We start from the raw sequence: 20,297 nt of genomic DNA, 5'->3' as shown, positions 1-20,297 counted from the left end.
TTTTTTTCTTGTTTTCCTCCTCCCAAAACTTGTGGTCTGGTGCGTCTTACAGAGCGAAAAATACAGTAAATTGTAGTTCTGTTTCCCAGCAATGGAAAAAGCTGCATCAGTTGGGCAAACCACCTGGTGGATTTGCAATTCCCCTGAAGGAGCAGATTCATAGCTGGGAGGTATACCCTGATCTATATTTGTCGCTGGCGCCTCAGGTAGCCTTTGTGGTCCAAAGCGCCTTTTACCAGTTTCAGCAGGTGAACCAGCTACCCCCTTTCCTGGGTGGAGGCATCTTGGCTACATGGACCCATGCATTAGGAACCTGCAAACTGGACTGAGCAACAGCTGCAGCTTCCTCCATCGCTGGGAAATAGCCCTGCTGTTGAATTTCCCCCTGTCATATCACACCTGTGCTAAAGCAACTGTATGAGCTGCCTATCTGCTACAGAATGTACTTGAAAGCCATCACTGATTCTATGATTCTTCTGGCTAAGATTCTTAAATAAGGGGCCAAAACTCCGAGTGAAAAGTTGCACATGTGAAAAGGTAAACGTATATTGGGAAATTTATAATGAATTGAAAAAATGATGATTTATAATGAATTGAAAAAATGATGTTTAAAACTACTTTCTCCTCAAAAAACCAGGATCCTTTTTCCAGACAGAAATTCCTAGGTGTCAGAAAAGGTCATTTATGTATGCAACAACCATGGCCTGTGTTTTGTTAGCTCAAAAATTGAAAGTGAGCGACGTCCCAACTAAAGAGGATTGGCAGCTTAAGTCGATGGAATATGCAGAACTTGCAGATTTAACACACAGAATAAGAGAGCAAGAAGAAAATATATTTAAAGAAGAGTGGAAAACATTTATTGAATATATGGAAAATAACTATACAGCTGAAAACGCTGGCAGCACTAAGATAAATTCAACAGAGTAAATAATTTTTGATGGGTGTAAAAGTGGAAAACTGATTTGAATGGTTTAGTAAAATATGCAGGAAAGCATGATATGTAAAATGAACCATGGGAGGAGAAGGAGGGAAGTCAATAGATATTTTAAAGTTTGTAAAATGTTTATTTTAAAATGTGAAATAAAAAACTTAATAAAATTTATTATTTAAATAAATTAGAGTGGAAATAAAATATATTTGCCTGGCACCTAAAAGTAGATAAAGATGGTGCCAGGAGTGCCTTCCTGGGGAGAGCTTTACACAATTAGGTAGCCCGCCGTGAAAAGGCTTGTTCTGGTGTTGCCACCCGCCTGGAGAGGGAGAACACAAAAAATAATGTCTTAAGGACCCACCCTGTTCCTGAGATTGTAATTTGTTTCAGACTATTGTTAAAGTTGTATTTTAAACGGTTGCAACCCAGGACCTCAGAGTGAAGGATAGACAGATATCTGCTAGTCCGACTCCTAATATCTCCTCCAGTCTCAGCATCATGATAAACATCAGGGCTGGAGAAACTCAGGGGGCCAAACAGAGCCCTTTGCACATCTCTCTCTGGCTCTCGGGACCCTTCCCAGGCCACGCCCCCTTCCCAGGCCACACCCTCCATTGTCAGGCCACATCCCTCAGTGGCTTTGCTCCATGCCCCCTTTGAGAGATTTCCTCTGGCTGGAAGGCATCACTGAACTGTGATGAAGCCTTTTTGCATGCCTGGATGGATGGAGGGCGCTGTGTGTTAAAACCACAGAGTCACATCTGCAGCTTCATCCACTTTTGCCTCTGGCCCTGCTCACCAATGACATGTGGCCCCCGGCCTGAAAAAACCAACGTTCCTCATCCCTGATAGAGACCATTCCTGATCTCCATTGCCTCCCTGGGGCATTGACCCCCTATAGTTGTAAAGGGGAGGAAATAAGAAACGACAGGTATTGGGCGATTAAAATTAGCAAACAATATCACAGTCTATTATTGCTCATTCAGTGCATAGCTGTCAATTGTCCCTTATTTGGCGGGAAACTCCCTTATCCCAGCGCCGTGTCCCGCTGCTGTCCCTTATTGATGATATCCCTTAAATTTCCCAGGTTTCAAAGGAAGCAGCTCCTCTCCCTCCCTCCCTGCCGGCCAGGGAGGAGGGAGGATCCAACTGTGTTGCTTGGCTGCCCAGCCCGCCCCCCTCCGGCCTCCTCTCACCAGCCTCGGCCCCCGGGAGCCCCTCCCCGCCGGGACTGGCAGGAGCCTCGGGCCCTTCCGCTGCCATCCTCCTTGCAGCCGCCGAACTGAGTGCCTCTGCCTGGGGCCTCCCCTCTGATTCCCACCGCTGCCGCTAGGCCGTACTGTGGCTGTGCCGCCGAAGGACCCGGATGAGATGGGCAGCCTGGCGCGGCCTATGAATTGCTGAGGAGCCTTGAGAGGAGAGCGAGGGCAACCATAGAGAAAGCAGTTCAGAGAGAGGAGGCGGAGGCGCGGGCAGGTGTTCCAAGGGCTAACCATAGAGGGGGGGGAAGCGGAGGAAGGACCGCAAGCGCTTCTCCCATAGATTTGTAGTGGTAGACTAGCATAGATGGTCTGATCTGCGGGTTTACTTTGGGCGCTATTCCCCCCCCCCTTCCTTCCGCCCCGCCTGATGGAACTAAGAGCTGCAGATGGAGCACGAGAGAAAAGATACAGAACTGCAGCAGCATCTTCGTAGCTTGGACTTCGTTTTGCGAGAAAAGTGGTTGCTGCTTGTAGTTATTTAATTGCAGTGTTTCATCAGCTGGTGTCTTGAGCAGCAACCTCTGGAAACGAAGGGCTAAAAACTGGCGCTGCTCTCCCAAATTATCTGGTCCCTTTTAACTTCGTATTTCAGTTGGTTGTCTAAAATCCCTTATTTTGGCTGCTGATCCCTTATTTTCGAGGCTGCTGGTCCCTTATTTTCAAATCTGTAAGTTGACAGCTATGATTCAGTGCTACTGCTACACTGCTCCAGGATTGAGGGCATTTAACTTGTTTCGGTAGCAAACATCTAAACATAGCTAAGCCAGCCCTGACATAGTGAATGCCACCTTTTCTTTCTCTTCTGTAAAATACCGGAGGAAAAGACCTCTTGTGTTTTCCCAGTGCCCTGCCATATTTATTTTACAGTATCTCCAAAAGCCTCAAGAAAGGAGCAACCCTATGTGTTAAAACAACCGTAATGCTAACATAATATTTAGATAGGGTTGCCTTTCATTCTTTTGTGTTCTTCCGTGTTTGCCGAAGGCAATGGATTTTCTTTTTCTTTTTTTAATTTTCCACCATCAACACATAGTACCTGGCATAATGTTTGCTCAGCTACTTTCTGGAGCCAAGTCAAGCCAAGTTCTTATGTAAAAAGGTCATGTGATCCATTCAGAGAGCGGTAGAATGCATCCCTCTCTCCCCACTTTCAAAGGTGCTATGTAAATATCTACAGAATAATCACCAGGGTAGGGCCCTGTGTATTTCTCAGCTGCATCCAGCAAGGTTCGACAAAGAAATCAATACCTTTTGAATTTTAATTACACACACGCACACATCAATAGGGACAAATGTAAGTTTCTGCACTTAGGCAGGAAGAACCAGCTGCACCAATATAAGATGGGGGATAATTGGCTTGCCAGTAGCACATGTGAAATGGATTTAGGGGTCTTAGTAGACCCCTAACTTAACACGAGTCAGCAGTGTGATGCAGCAGCAAAAAAGCCTAATGCTATTCTAGGCTGAATCAATAGAAGTATACTGTCTCGAATAATGAAAGTTATAAGGTAAAGATACCCCTGACCATTAGGTCCAGTTGCAGACGACTCTGGGGTTGCACGTTCATCTCGCTCTATAGGCCAAGGGAGCTGGCGTTTGTCCACAGAAAGCTTCCGGGTCATGTGGCCAGCATGCCTAAGCTGCCTCTGACGAACCAGAGCAGCGCACGGAAACACTGTTTACCTTCCCACCGGAGGGATGCCTATTTATCTACTTGCACTGGTGTGCTTTCAAACTGCTAGGTGGGCAGGAGCTGGGACCGAACAACAGGAGCTCACCCCATCGCGGGGATTCGAACTACCGACCTTCCGATCAGCAAGCCCTAGGCTCATAGTACTACTCTATTCTGCCTTGGCCAGACCACACCTGAAGTACTTTGTCCAGTTCTGGGTGCCACAATTTAAGAAGGATATTGAAAAGCTGGAATGTGTGCATAGGAGGGCGAACCAGGATGATGGAAGGGTTTGGAAACCAAGCCTTATGTGGAATGGTTGGGGGTGTTGGGTATGTTTAGCCTAGGAAAGAGGGGACTGAGCAGAGATATGATAGCCATCTTCAGATACCTGAAGGGCTGTCACACGTAAGATGAAGCAAGCATGTTTTCTCCTGTTCTGGAGTGTAGGACTTGAACCAACGACTTCAAGTTACAAGAAAGGAGATTGCGACTAAACACCAGAAAGAACTTTCTGACAGCAAGTGCTGTTTGACAGTGGAACAGTCTACCCGGAAGGTGGTGGAGTCTCTTTCCTTGGAGGTTCTTAAGCAGAGGTTGGATGGCCATCTGTCATGGATGCTTGAGTTGAGATTCCTGCATTGCAGGGGGTTGGACTAGATGACCCTCGGGTCCCTTCCAATTCTGCAGTTCTATGATTCTGTGAATGAAGTTCCTAGCCCTCAAGGTAGGGTTGCCAGACGTCCCCAGATTTGCAAATCTGTTCCCGGGAAACATGGCAGCGACAGCCTCAGCAGCTTGGAGCCAGCCTGGTAGCACAGTTGGCTCTGGCTGGCTTCAGGAGCTGCTGGCTGCCATGGTGCCCGCCATTTTTCCTTGCCGGAAGTCCCCATATGATGTGTCTTGTGCGCATATGATGTGTCTTGTGTGATCTCCTGTCCCCTTCCCAGTCTTAGAGCAGGAAGAAAGAAAGAAAGAAAGAAAGAAAGAAAGAAAGAAAAGAAAAGAAAAGAAGAAAGGAAAGAAAGAAAGGAAGGAAGGAAGGAAGGAAGGAAGGAAGGAAGGAAGGAAGGAAGGAAGAAAGGAAGGAAGGAAGGAAGAAAGGAAGAAAGGAAGAAAGGAAGAAAGGAAGAAAGGAAGAAAGGAAGAGGGTTTATTTGGACTATTAACTCACTGTTAAAACACTATTATGAGGGCTGGTGATACACAAGATTAGATACACACAGGATCACGAGTTCTTCTAAAGAAAACATGAAATAGTTGGCTGAGAGAGCAAGACCAGATGGGCTTTGAAGGGCTTCCTATCACTACCCAACTCCAGTAATAACACCGGAGGGCAGCAATCAGAGGGAGACTTTACACTGTCGCTTTGATATGGGTTGCTCCCTGTGGACTGCGTGGCAAAGATGATGCAGGGAAGGCCAGTCTTTTCTGGATGAAGCCTGCAATATAGCTGCCAAAGACGGAAACGCTTTCGTTTTTGCACAATCTCCCCTGCGACAATTTAACGGGCAGGCAATTGTATATTGCAGCAATGGCCACTCACTTGGCTGACTTCCAACGAGGAGGCCTAGACCAATTCAAGGAGGTTCAGGCTGTCCATGGCTACTAGCCACGATGGCTGCTTCCCTGCCTCCAATGTGGGAGGCAGTTTTGCTCTGCTATCCTTTGGACCACATTGGCGAGGCTGAGAGGGAGATCTTACTGTCTGGGCAACCTAGGGCCTCCGTACACACTGCCCAGGCTTGCGCCTCAGGAAAGTTCATTCAACACTGCTGACACAGTGGTTTAACTCAGTGTTTCCCAACCTTTTTCCGACCGTGGCCGCCTTCCGACCTGGTTTCCTTCCTGTGCCACCCCCCATGGGCATAGCCAAATAAGTAAAAATTAATACAGTGGTACCTCAGGTTAGAGGGTTAAATCACAGAGCCTAGGACTTGCTGATCAGAAGGTCGGCGGTTCGAATCCCAGCAACGGGGTGAGCTCCCATTGCTCCTGCCAACCTAGCAGTTCGAAAGCACATCAAAGTGCAAGTAGATAAATAGGTACCACTCTGGCGGGAAGGTAAACGGCGTTTCCGTGCGCTGCTCTGGTTCACCAGAAGCGGTTTAGTCATGCTGGCCACATGACCCGGAAGCTGTATGCCGGCTCCCTCGGCCAGTAAAACGAGATGAGCACCGCAACCCCAGAGTCGGTCACAACTGGACCTAATGGTCAGGGGTCCCTTTACCTTTACCTACTTCGGGTTAAGAACTGAATTCGTTCAGGAGGTCTGTTCTTAACCTGAAACTGTTCTTAACCTGAAGCACCACTTTAGCTAATGGGGCCTCCTGCTGCTGGTGCTCCGTCGCCTAACGATTTCTGTTCTCATCCTGAAGCAACGTTCTTAACCCAAGGTACTATTTCTGCGTTAGCGAAGTCTGTAACCTGAAGCGTCTGTAACCCGAGGTACCACTGTACAAATCTGAGATTCTGCCCCTCTAACAAAAAGCCTGGCTACGCTCATGCCCCCCCATCCTATCAATAGAAAGGTAGCTATTTAAATATTTTGTTTGTAAATAGAACATGTTTTATTTATAGTTTTTAAAAATAATTCATACAAAATACAATTACCTAAAATGATAGGAACATAATGAGATATTGTTGAACCAGAAAGAAACGTAGAATCATGGAGCTGGAAGGGACCCTGAGGGTCATCTAGTCCAACCCCCTGCAATGTAGGAAACTCAGCTAAAGCATCCATGACAGATGGCCACCCAACCTCTGCTTAGAAACTTCCAAGGAAGGAAAGTCCCTGCAATGCAGGAATCAAAGACCTACTGGCCTGCTCTGCTGTATTGGCTGAACCAGGGGTCAGCAACCTTTTTCAGCCATGGGCCACAGTCCCTCAGACCACATGGTGGGCCAGACTAAATTTTTTTGGGGGGAAATGAACAAATTCCTATGCCCCACAAATAACCCAGAGATGCATTTTAAATAAAAGGACACATTCTACTCATGTAAAAACACGCTGATTTCTCGACCATCCGCGGGCTGGATTGAGAAGGCGATTGGGCCACATCCGGCCCCCGGGCCTTAGGTTGCCTACCCCTGGGAACATTTTAATTCAGGGTGCGCAGCAGGGTTATATAGCAACTCTTCTTATCTTTCAAACCTATATATCACAACAGCTGCCAGTTCCCTTCTGCTCCACTTGAGCCATAAATCTCTGAACTTCAGATCTGCCTGCTTGTAAATCTCACAGCCTTGCCCCTGAGCAGCGCTCCTCAGGCCGCCAGTGCAATTAGAAATCAATTGCCGGTTGTAAATTGGGAGCTAATGGAAACGCAGGCAGGTACCCAGGGAAAAACATGACAGGTAATCAGAGTCCCTAATTAACTCGGTATCTCCAGGACACCGAGTTCTTATTTCACACTAATCACGGGCCTCACTTGTTTTTTCTTCTTGGGTCCACTCAGGTGAATGTGCAGCCACTGAATAAAGCACAGGTGAGGAGCCTTAGGCCCTGGGGGCCAAATATGGCTCTTTTATCTGTCCCTCAGGAGTTTTCCCAGGCCACACACCCCTCAGTTCCTGGACCAGGAAAATGTGACCGTAGTAGTTCATGCATTGGTTACCTTCAGGATTGGATTACTGCAATATGCTCTGTGTGGGGCTTCTGCTGTGCTTGACACAGGAGCTGAACGTAGTGCAAATCGCTGCAGCGCGGTTGCTGGCAAGAGCAAGGCCTCCCTTCTAGCTTAATATTTTAGCTCAGTGAAGTTTCCCTTAAACTGAAAATAAGTGTGTGTGAGTGAGTGAGTGAGTGAGTGTGTGTGTGTGTGTGTGTGTTTCAGCTTCACCTCTTGGGCCTGCGACTTTGCTTATGCAATCCTGCAAAGCACTAGAGGCATAAGGATAGGAGTCCAGAGAGAACAGGAATCCTGACAATGCTTTGCCAAGGAAACTTGAGCAGAAAACAGCATATAATTTGAGATGAAAAGGACCAGAGGTTTTGTTTTTCTTACACCAGGCCTTGTACACAGCAGGGAGACATTCAAACAAACACACAGAGGAAAGAAACTCCCTCAGAACAACACAGCCAATCAGGATTCATGCTACCTCAGCAAACATCATGCCAGTCTGGCTAATTGCTAAGGTATACCTCAAGCACCTTTCTTGATGGATAATAACAGGATTAACCTTTAAGTAACACATTGAATGATTTCTGCTGTTGTCCTTCCAAAAACAACAAAAACAACCATGTGAGGTAAGTCGATCTAACTGACTGAGTGGGGATTTGAACCCTGGTCTCCCATGTCATAGTCCAACACTCTAACCACTGCACCACACTGAAAAAACAATGAAAATGTAGCTACCTATTTTTTTTATTTTTTATTTTTGCAAATTAGGTTTAAAATCCAGATGCCAGCTCTGGAAAGAGTGGGAAAGATTTTCTGAGTTCGCCCTCACAGGGTTTATTTATACAATAAGAATTTTTATTTTAATTTAATATAACATTTCTGTGGCATCAAAAAGTGATATAAGAACGCTAAAAACAATTGTTGGAAGGATGCCCAGGCTTTGTTTAAAGAATAAGTGCCTGACATGTGCTAGGTTGCTTGCACTCTCAGGACTCCCTGCATGTGGGGCAGGATTATGCCCTCCTTCCTGCTCCTAATTAGGGTGGGTAGGGGGCACCACAGGAGTGCCGCTGTGAATGGAAACAGGAGACAAAATATTTATTTATTTATTTATTCATTCATGTCTTTTTAACCTTTTTTTATAATGCCTATCTATCAAGTCTTCAGGGCAGTTAAAAAAAAAAAGCTAATAGACACAGCTTTCTAATGGTCAGCTATGTAGTGCTAGCATCTGAAACCAAGACTCCTTGGCACTTAATAATGCTGAAGTGGAAATCAGCCCTGAGGGCTCACTGGAAGGACAGATCCTGAAGCTGAGGCTCCAATACTTTGGCCACCTCATGAGAAGAGAAGATTCCCTGGAAAAGACCCTGATGTTGGGAAAGATGGAGGGCACAAGGAGAAGGGGGCGACAGAGGATGAGATGGTTGGACAGTGTTCTTGAAGCTACCAGCATGAGTTTGACCAAACTGCGGGAGGCAGTGGAAGACAGGAGTGCCTGGCGTGCTCTGGTCCATGGGGTCACGAAGAGTCGGACACGACTAAACGACTAAACAACAACAACATGAGGAGCATGGGGACATGAAGGCGCCAGTTGTGGGTGGCGTTGTTGAAAGGGAAGAGCTTTAATGATGCCCAAATGCATGGCATTTCAGAATAAACCCTTCTGCAAGGACAGCTTGCAGCCTGGTATAAAACAAAGGATTCTATACCAGGTTGGGGAGGAGCTGTAGCTCAGTGCTTAGAACTTCTGCTTTGCACACAGAAAGCCTTGGGTTCAATCCGTGGTGTTTCCAGGAAGGACTGGGAAAGACCCACGCCTGAAATCATTGCGAGTAGGCTGAGACAACCCTTAGCTATAATGGAGCAATGGTCTGACTCAGTACAGTCGTACCTTGGATCCCAAATGCCTTGCAAGTCGAATGTTTTGGCTCCTGAACGCCACAAACCCGGAAGTGAGTGTTCCGGTTTGCAAACATTCTTTGGAACCCGAACATTCAATGTGGCTTCCACAGCTTCCAATTGGCTGCAGGAGCTTCCTACAGCCAATCAGAAGCCGTGTCTTGGTTTCTGAACGTTTTGGAAGTAAATTGGGCTTCTGGAACGGATTCCGTTTGACTTCTGAGGTACCACGGTATAAGGGAAAGGATGTTTTTCAAAGTTATATTGTGTGCACAGCCATAGTCGTGACCATTATTTTCAGACCACCTGGCGGGAATTCTTTAGCTGCTATTCCTGCATTGCAGGGGCTTCATAGCTGTCAACTTTTCCCTTTTCTTGCGAGGAATCCTATTCGGAATAAGGGAATTTCCCTTTAAAAAGGGGGAAAGTTGACAGCTATGAGGGGCTTGGACAAGATGACCCTTGGGGTCCCTTTCTAACTCTACAATTCAAAGAAAACTCGTAAACAGTGATGCTGGTCTAGCCAAGGGCAAATCCTGCTCTCCATATTGCCCCTAGCACTCCCCTAGCTAATACAAAAATTTTCTAAGATTCAATCTTAGCGGTGAGCATTCCATTCCAGTGTAATCTCACTGTATACAAGTTGCACAAGTGACAATAAAGTATTTCAATTCCTGGGAAACTTCTAATTCCATCTCAGCCTGGGGACTTTTGCCTGGAGGGAGTAGATCCAGCCTGTCTTCCAGGGGCTTTGATGATGCAGACTCCGACTCTGGCAACTCTCCCACCTGGCCAACAGAAAACTGTCTTCAGAAGAGCAATGCATTTTTAGACCGCCTTCCCCATGCAGACGCTGCATTAGTGAGCATTGGAGGGTTTTACCTATCTTTCCTATAGGTTTTACCTATCTTTCAGTTTCTAACGGCCTCTGCGACACTTGAGTGCAACTGGCGAGACGGGACTCTTCTGGTTCTGATGAAACTAAGGCAAAGGAAGCCCACACCCAGAAGGACTCAGAAATAATAAGGCCTCAGGCTTCAATCCACTGGTTTTTGCATAGTGGGGCTAACCTATTTGCACCACATCTCAATCCGGAACCATTTAGGTTCATTCTCAACATGCTGCTTTCAGTCTAGGCAGAGTCTAGGTCCTCCCTCTGCAGATCTCCAGTAAGCAACCAGTGCCTGACCCCCTTTCAAGGCTGCATCCCATTTTAAAATCAGCCCAGACCCTCCAACATTTATCTGATGGAAATAGAGACGTCCCATTCCAAAAATATAATTTTGCTGTTTATACCCCACACATTTTACTGGGTTGCCCCGGCCACTCTGGGCAGCTTCCAACATAAAATCATAATACAGTGGTACCTCAGGTTACATACGCTTCAGGTTACATACGCTTCAGGTTACAGACTCCGCTAACCCAGAAACAGTACCTTGGGTTAAGAACTTTGCTTCAGGATGAGAACAGAAATCGTGCTCTGGCAGCACAGCAGCAGCAGGAGGCTCCATTAGCTAAAGTGGTGCTTCAGGTTAAGAACAGTTTCAGGTTAAGAACGGACCTCCGGAACAAATTAAGTACTTAACCTGAGGTACCACTGTAAAGCATTAAACATTAAAAAAACAACCCACTTAGCTATACAGGATTGCCTTCAGACAGCTCGGCGGGTCAGATAACTCCATACCCTTGAACATTTCTCCAATGAAAATAGGGACATCCTAAGGAAAAGTGGGACATTCTGGGATCAAATCAGAAAGTGGGACGGCTTCTCTAAATCAGGGATGTCCCTGGAAAATAGGGACACTTGGAGGGTCTGTCAACCCCATCCAGAAATTATCTTTCTCCTTAAAATTCGAGCTACACAACTGGATCTGAACCGTTTCTCACATCAGCCCTTAGCAACAGGTTATCACCCTCTCTAGGCTCTGATGCATATTGCACTCCAAAGGCTGGAGAGTTATTCCCAGCTATCAAGGAACAATGACATTTCTTTGTAAACCCTGCCCCTCATCTAGCAGCACTTTATGGGCAAAGCCGTAGTGACAGACCCATTTAAAATAATTCTGATGGTCCAGACTTTTACGATAGTTTTTTAATATGGTGGGTGGGATACAAATCTCTCCTTCAGCGCAGGTTTTTAAACAGAGGTTGGGTGGTCATCTGTTGAGGATTTTTTAGCTGTCATCGCACTGCAGGGGGTTGGACTACATGACCCTTGCGGGTCCCTTCCAATTCTGCAATTCTATGATTTTACGAAACCCTCCCTCCACAACTTACCCCTTCCTTGCCTGTGAGCGTTGCCTCGGAGCCCTTCTCCATTTTCACGCTCGAGGAACAGAGAACCGCAACGGGCCTGAGAGCTTTAGCGTTCGGGATGAGAAAGAAAATGCTGAAATGAAAGGTTCTGCTATGTCTCTTTCTTGCACTTTGACTCTGTCCAAGACCCCAATTGCTTGTTCTGCCCTCTTGGACCTTAGAGTTGCCTGTTCTTCAGCCTCCAGGAGGAAGATCTTTTGCCAGCTTAATCCTCCACGGTTTCCCAGCTCTTGGAAAATAAAGAGCGAGGGCTGGACTTGGCAGCTCGAATAGCTTCGCTTCCACGGCTCCTTGTTAAGGCTGGTGTGGAGGTTTCGATGTTGCACAACAGAGGAAGATCATGACCTTAACACACCCCATGCAGCAGGGACATGTTCCTGAGATACATGAGCAGCAAAGGAGGGCTGGCAATTATTACCTGGCTTAATTTCTGCTTCCCTGGTTCTTTTTGTCTGGTGCCAGCCAGAAGGAGAATGTGGAAGAAAATGAGCAGATGGGTGGCTATCAAAACATGGATGCAGATGACTGGGGGTTCTGCTGCTTTTTCCTCTCTGGGGGGTTTGGGCTGAGGTTAGTCGTCTTTTTAATGATCCGACGTCACAAGACGACCATCTTCACAGACGCCAAGGAGTCCAGTACGGTGTATGAGCTGAAAAGAATTGTTGAGGGGATACTTAAGAGACCCCCCCAGAAGAACAAAGGCTGTACAAGGATGACCAGCTGTTGGAATGAGGCATCTAATCATAGCCTGCATTTTTATCAAGGCTTATATTTTGATCAGGGCCTGTATTTTAAAATGAGCTTAAAGATTTTCAAATGTTTTATGCCAGGCAGAAGACCAGCTGCCTAAGTACTTTGGCAAGATGTTTATCCTCCTGGACAAGGGGGCCCCCTGATTTATAGCAGAAAACAATTCTCAAAGTCGTAAAAAGGGAATTACAGGCTGAGAGCAAAGGTTACACTGACCCTACATATTACAGAATATAAAAAAGCTGAGAAAAAACATAATTAAGAGTTGGTAAATAGTAAAATAAAACCATGTGCCTCCCATTAAACTTGAGCCATATTTTCCTAAGGTTAAAAGGGCAAGAGGAAATGGAAAAAGCAGCTGGCTTGGCTGGAGAAGGGGGGTGTAAACAGAAGAAGAGGTTTCTTCCTATTTTATTTTGAGGCTGTAAACTGTTCCTTCCTTTTTACTTTGAGAAGGTTTATTCTTCTAAAAAGCTATCTATGATAATGTATGAAATATATTGGCTTAAATGTAATTATGCAAAGGATTTAGAAACTAAGAAATGTTAAATCCTTATGCTAGATTCTTATTTCATATAGTTGGAAGAGACCACAGGGGACATCAGCCCAGCCCCCCTGCCAAGCAGGAAACACCATTAGAGCACACATATGGTTGTCAGGCCTTTGTTTAAAGACCTCCAAAAGAAGCAGATCTTTCAATGATGATGTGAACTCAAGATCCTTGACATCTGTTTAAGATAAAAATTTAAAACTATTAACCATCTGTTTTGGAGGGCAATAGGGCAAGGAGGGCAAGAGGTGAGCTGGTAATTAAGGTTCCTTGTTGAGACAAATGTAAGATATATGACTACTTATTTGTCATTTATAGATAGAAGAATATATAGCTTTTTGTTTCCCATAAAAGGCAAAAGGAAACGGGTGTATCTTTTGTGATTGGTTCTAGCAAACAGCCAATAGGAATTTCAACCAGGCTGATTGGACAGAGGCAGCCATAGGAGGAGCAAGGCGGCTGGATTAAGGAAATATAAGTGCTGGCCATAATGGCAGGAGGCAGGCTAGAGCTTGGTAACCATATACCACTGTGCCTCTCATTTATTTGTCTGACAAATAAATTATTATTTTAATTTCTCTATTGCTGCGTTGAATATTTCATTCCAGCTAAGCGTTAACCACAAGCAGGGTGCTACAGGATGACAGCAAAACCCTCGGAGACTGTGGCTTCACCAGCCAGACAGCACGACCTCAGGCCCCATCAACAGTTGGCTTGGCCTTCAGAGCCAGTGAAGATGCCTTTGAGCCCCTCCACATTGATCCCTTCTCCAGCCCCCCAGAGCTCCCAGACGTGATGAAGCCCCAGGACTCTGGCAGCAGCGCCAACGAGCAAGCAGTGCAGTGAGAGGCCAGAGGAAGACGGAGCAAGACGGAGCAAGCCCCTTTCCCCACCAACCACTCCCTCCCTCAACCCTCCAGCGTGGAGAGAGACATGGCACTGTCCCACTCCTCCAATCCAGATCCCCCTTTTACTCCACCCCTCTCTATACAAGACCACACTTCCTTCCAAGCCCCTCCCCACTCACCAAACAGAGCAATGTTTTCATTTTTGGTTTTGGAAACAATAAAAGTTCAGCTGGTAAAAATAAATAAATGGATGCAGATAAACTAGGCTGTGGGTAACATCTCAACCTCCTGCACAAGCATTCACCACCTGAGCCGCCGCTGCTGCTGTGTGTGTGTGTTTCAGGCCAGAGTTGCATCATCTGTCATTTTTAGGGGTTGGCAGCTAGGCACTGTTGAGCCAAATCCGGCTGAAGGCAGATTCCCAGCTGGCTCACTACCTACAACAACAACAAAAACCCTGACCAACCCCAGAAGAGAAATATGGTATCTGCAGCACCGGTTTTCCATTTGTGTGCAATGGGAGATGGGTGTGTTTTGTACTTGGTATTAAAAGAGGACTTGAGAAATTCATAGAGGATAAGGTCATCGGTGCCTAGTAGCCACAATGGCTATGCCCTGCCTTCATGGTTCGAGGCAGCAATGCTTCTGAATAATGTTGGAACGGGGAGAGTGCTCTTGTGCTCGGGTTTTGCTTGAGGGTTTCCCATGGGCACCTGAGTCGGCACTGTGAGCATAGCATGCTAGATGGGCCATTGGCCTTATCCAGCAAGCTCTTCTTATGTTCTTATATGGAAGCTAAGCTGTTAATGGACTCGGTCCAGTATACCTGAAGGAGCGTCTCCACCCCCATCGTTCTGTCCGGACGCTGAGGTCCAGAGCTGAGGGCCTTTGGGCAGTTCCCTCACTGTGAAAAGCAAAGCTACAGGGAACTAGGCAGAGGGCCTTCTCGGTAGTGGCGCCCGCCCTGTGGAACGCCCTCCCACCAGATGTCAAAGAGATAAACAACTACCTCACATTTAGAAGACATCCGAAGGCAGCCCAGTTCAGGGAAGTTTTTAATGTGTGACACTTTAATGTATTTTTAATCTTTGTTGGAAGCTGCCCAGAGTGGCTGGGGAAACCCAGCCAGATGGGCGGGGTACAAATAATAATAACTGTACCTACTTGATCCATATTTTCTTGATCATGCAGTTTTCCATGGATCATGTTTTCCATGGATCATGCAACCATGTCTACAGAGGGTGACTCGAGAGCATGTGGTGATGTTTATTGTAGGGTAGGGGCCTAGCTGTGGACCACAAAACCACCGCTTCAAAGTAGACCCGTTGAAGTGAATGAACCCATGGTCATTCATTTCGATGGATCTGCTTAGATTATGACTAATATTGAGAGGGAATGTACAGTGGTTAGAGTCTTGGACGAGGATCTGGGAGACCAGGGTTCAAATCCCCACTTGGGCACGAGGGCTTGGACCAGTCACTGCCTCTCTCCCTGGTCAGCCTTCACAGGGCTGTTGTGGAGACTAAACAAGGGGGGGGGACCATGTATGCCACCTTGAGCTCTTTGGAAGAAAAGGTGGGGTATAAATGCAATATATTACAAACACATTTTAGGATATAAAGTAACAACAAGGAAGAGCTTGCCGCCGAGAAAGTGCAAAATTGTTTATTTTGTGATTGGGTAGCCTGTCACACACATCTGGGGTTAACGTCAAGAACTTAAACCAGGTCGCATCTATCGACCACTTATGACAACTGTACCTCGTTTTATATTACTAATAATGCAGCCAAAGGGTTAATTCCACAGAGATGCCATTGCCCCTCTTGCTCATAAGACTTTTGATTGGCTGCCCTCTTCTCTGGTCCTCTGGCTCCCTCTTTAGGCACGTCAGTGCAATACCTGATGTAGAATTGAAAACCCCCACCAAATAATTGCCTTCATTACTACTAATACTAATAATTTATTGCTTATATCTCGCCCATCTGACTGGGTTACCCCAGCCACTCCAAGCGGCTTCCTTGTCAGCATGGGTAGAATGTCTGGTGGTGTTTTTAAGTTTGACTGCAGTAGTGGTTAGTGCCTATTATTTTCATTATGAGAGTCATACCTTGGTTGCCGAACGCCTTGGAACTCGTACGTTTCGGCTCCCAAACGATGAAAACTGGAAGTGAGTGTTCCGGTTTTTGAACAATTTTTGGAAGCCGAATGTCTGGCGTGGCTTCTGTGGCTTCTGATTGGCTGCGGGATGCTCCTGCAGCCAATCGGAAGCCGCGCCTTGGTTTTCAAACAGTTCCGGGAGTCGAACGGATTCCCAGAACGCATTCTGTTCGAGAACCAAGGTACGACTGTATTGAGAGCATTTTACCCAGCTCTTCGCCCAAAAAGACTCCCAGGGTGGCATACATGGAATCAATTAAAACGAGACAGCCCCTGCCCACAGATGTACAATCTAAAAAAGTAAATTAAAAAAATGACTTAAACCAGGTAGCATCTATCAACCACTTATTTTAAAAAATATAATTTTTATTAAAAATTTCCTTAGGTTACAAAAGTACATGCATTGTCTCTTTTTTTAAGGTTGTGTTTTCTACAATCAGTTACATTTGTTGTGAGACATTAGTGTTATATGCAGTATTAAGGTTGGGAAGAAAGAGGGGGGGGTGCTGGTGGTAAAACATGTATTATTTTCCTTAGTGTATGTTTGGGGTTTGGTGTCAGCATCACTTGAGTAGGTTTTCTTTCTATTTGCCTGTTACTTTTCCTTGGTAGTGAGAGAGGTTGACAACCGTAGCTCAAAGGGTTAATTCCACAGAGATGCTTTGCTGCTCTTGCACATAAGACTTTCGATCAGCCGCCCTGTTCTCTGGTCCTCTGGCTCCCTCTTGAAGCCACAGAGCTCAAGAGGTGGCTTTCAAAAGTCACCTTTTCCCTTTAACTGGCATAGGCTATTTGAGGATGAGAGAGAATTTTGTAAAGCAAGCCTGCACCCTAAAAAGCACTAAAGAGGACTGATCCGCAATAAATGATGATAATGATAATAATATTACTCACCCTTCACCAGTAGGTCCCAGGGCAGGCTACAACAATTTAAAATTAGATTTTTAACATTAGACTTGTGGACACCCAGTGATGATGAATGTTGGAAGTTGGGCAGGGTATAAACAATAAATAATAATAATAATAATAATAATTATTATTATTATTATTATGAGACATATAAAAAAGGACTTCTTCATGCAGCACATAGTTAAACTCTTCAGTGATGGCCACCAACTTGGATGACTTTAAAAGATTAGACAAATTCATGGTGCAGAAGGCTATCGATGGCTAACGGCCACAATGTCTGTGCTCTGTAATGTAATGTTTCTGAGCACCAGTTGCTGGAAGCTGCAGGAGAGCAGAGTTTTCTTGTGCTTGAATTTCCCACAAGCGTCTGCTCCCCCCCAGTGAAAACAGGATGCGGGACTTAAATGGACCATTGGACTGATCTACTCCCCACCCCACCCCCGTTTCTCTCCAACTATAGACAGTGTCTGCCAAAAGCAATGGATAACTGGACTTTTCATTCTGAAATCCAGGCTTAATTATGTGGATTGTGAATTGGATTATACGCTTGATTAAGGTTTGCCAGCTTAGACGGCTTTTGAAAACAATTCATGGAGAATAAGTCTTATCAGTGTGTATGAGCCATATAGAAAGGCAAAATAACCGCCGAGCACTAAAGGCTGTTGGCGACAGAGAGGGGGGGAATGTTTGTCTCCATGCTGTGTTTGTGGGGGTTCGGAGGCTGTCTACTACCGGAGGCAGACTGTGAAATGAAATGGGTGGGTGAATTTCCCCAACGTATAAATGGCTTTTCATATGCTACCTTCTATAATAGGTACATTTTAATGCACACTTTATATGCATTTTTGCACAATGCACAACTGCATTGCAAAATCAAGGGAATCGCCAATATCAAAGGATGGCTGTGCTTCCGTTTGTGAATTGTTTCTGAAAGTTGGGCGTTTCGTCTTTAAATGTGAACAGAATCAAATTTCTCCCCTTCATCCCTAGCCTTGGGGCAAGTTATTCTGTTCTTATTTGACTCCTGCATCGTGGTTCGCACTTTGCAAACCACTTCAACGAGCGATGCTTTAACGTGACCTTTTTTTGGATAATGTTTGCCGAGACACTTTGAAAGACAGGTGCTCAGGGTAATAACAAACAGGCCCCACGCTTAACTGTGAACCTGCAAAGAAGTTGCTGCTCAGAGGCCACAGCTCACGGGTAGAGCTCATAGTTCTCATGGGGACAATCTGTGGGTGGAAGAGGAATCTGCAGACCTCAGCTTCCTGAGCAGACTCACGGGATCTACCGTATTTTTTTGCTCTATAAGACTCACTTTTTCCCTCCTAAAAAGTAAGGGGAAATGTGTATGCGTCTTACGGAGCGAATGCAGGCTGCGCAGCTATCCCAGAAGCCAGAAGAGGAAGAGGGATTGCTGCTTTCACTGCGCAGCAATCCCTCTTGCTGTTCTGGCTTCTGAGATTCATAATATTTTTTTTCTTGTTTTCCTCTCCAAAAACTAGGTGCGTCTTGTGGTCTGGTGCGTCTTATAGAGCGAAAAATACGGTAATCTGGAGCCACTTCAAGGCACTCAAGTGAATGTTTAAAGCCCTAAATGACTTTGGACCCAAATGTCTGAAAGACCACCTCCACTCTCTTAGTGGTTTCTCTGCCCTCAGATGCTCACATACAGGGCCGTCTTTACCCGGGGGTACAAGGGGTGCGGGGCGCCCAGGCACCAAATTCTGGGGGGCAGCAGGTGCCCGCTGCTGAAGCCGCCCAAGCTCTTAACAATCTACCTGTTATGAAATAATAAATAATTTTGATCAAGCAAGAAAAACAAAATACATATATACCTAGGTATTACTGAAATGTATACCTACTGTTTCACTAAAGGACTTTCGACTTTGTGCACTCATTTACCAAAGATGCGCCACACTAGCGGTGGCGCCTGTCATTCACAACGGTGGCGCTTGTCATTCTCAGCGGCGCCATGCACATGAAATTAACTCTTACATCAAAATATTATGTTACGTATTGTATTGAGCTGCTATGCGACAGCGGGGTCAGCGGCAACTTTGACACGACTGATTTTTCTCCTAAGTAGGTGCCTAAACAATACTTATAAGTTTAAGTGTGGTGGTGTTGTATACAGTGGTACCTCGGGTTAAGTACTTAATTCGTTCCGGAGGTCCATTCTTAACCTGAAACTGTTCTTAACCTGAAGCACCACTTTAGCTAATGGGGCCTCCCGCTGCTGCCGTGCCGCTGGAGCACAATTTCTGTTCTGATCCTGAAGCAAAGTTCTTAACCTGAAGCACTATTTCTGGGTTAGCAGAGTCTGTAACCTGAAGCGTATGTAACCTGAAGCGTATGTAACCCGAGGTACCACTGTACTGAAGTATAAGCATATTGTAAATAAATGAGCACATAAAAAGTTTGTTTCTTTTTCCTCCTTTCTTTCATAAACAAAAGATAAGGCGTAAGCGTGGTGTCTGACATAAGCAGAATAAAAGTTAATTTGGGGGCTAAACTAAATTTGGTGGCGCTGGGCAGATCTTTGCACCCCGGTGGCGCATATGCTGAAGACTTGCCTGCTTATGTAAGGTAGGGCAACGGCCTTCTTTGTGTCCAGTGGCGTACCGTGGGTTGCTGGTGCCCAGGTGGGTGTAGGCAGGCCGAGGTGTGTGGGAGCATGGGGGAGGGAGGCATGCTGGGATGGGGCACGAAGGCTAGGGCGGTTTAGAAAAAAAACTTTTTTTTTAAATGCCTGCTCCAAAGGTCTTATCTTACTACACTAGGGATTTGTAATGGTTCTAAGGGGGTTGCTCGTGCGTAAGTTGCCACCACTCCTGGCTAGGTTGCCTGGTTGAACCCTTTCTCTCTGGACAGCCTTGCACTCGTGGCTGTCTCAGTCGCTGGCAGAATCCGTCAGTGGGTGTTTCTTAAACTTCTTCCAGCAAAGAAGTTCTTTGACACCAAGTCTCCTCCTACTCTCCCTGCGCAGAAGTCTTCTGCGCAGGGAGGGTGTAGGCAGCGGAGTACCCGTGCTCTCCCCACTGGTCTCCGGTGAAGAGTCCTGGAGCCTTCTCTCCAATTCCCCCATCTGCCCCCCTTCACCCCTGGTGTTACGCTGATTTCCTTCCCCAGCAGATGCGCTGCCTCTCTCCCTGCTGGGACCCTCTCCGGCATCGCTCTGGAGCCTTCCCTCCGCCTCTGGATCCGATGGCAGTTCCCTGACAGGATTATATAGCTATATCTGAAATTTCATGCATACCAGTTAATATATTGACCCTGCACCGCTGAATTGAAATTTCAGCCTTCACGACGTAGGAAAACGGCCAAGTAAACAGCTATTTTCGTGGAGGAGGGTCAAGATACTAACTGATATGCAT

General features: G+C 46.0%; 1 protein-coding gene across 1 annotated transcript in view; it reads right to left on the bottom strand.

Annotated features, from left to right (window-relative positions):
- The window catches only part of LOC309346838 (solute carrier family 2, facilitated glucose transporter member 5-like), a 39,376-nt gene extending 27,473 nt beyond the window's left edge, over positions 1–11,903 (bottom strand). Inside the window, exon 1 of the mRNA XM_081871082.1 lies at positions 11,668–11,903. Coding sequence (XP_081727208.1) covers positions 11,668–11,709 — 42 coding nt within the window. The 5' untranslated portion in view covers positions 11,710–11,903. The remainder of the gene's footprint in view (positions 1–11,667) is intronic.
- Positions 11,904–20,297: the final 8,394 nt, after the last annotated feature.

This window comes from Podarcis erhardii, assembly GCF_964252035.2.
Source record: "Podarcis erhardii genome assembly, chromosome: 7".
NCBI classification, from domain to species: Eukaryota; Metazoa; Chordata; class Lepidosauria; order Squamata; family Lacertidae; genus Podarcis; species Podarcis erhardii.
Note: the sequence above shows the minus strand (reverse complement) of the source record. Positions and strands in the feature narration are given on the sequence as shown.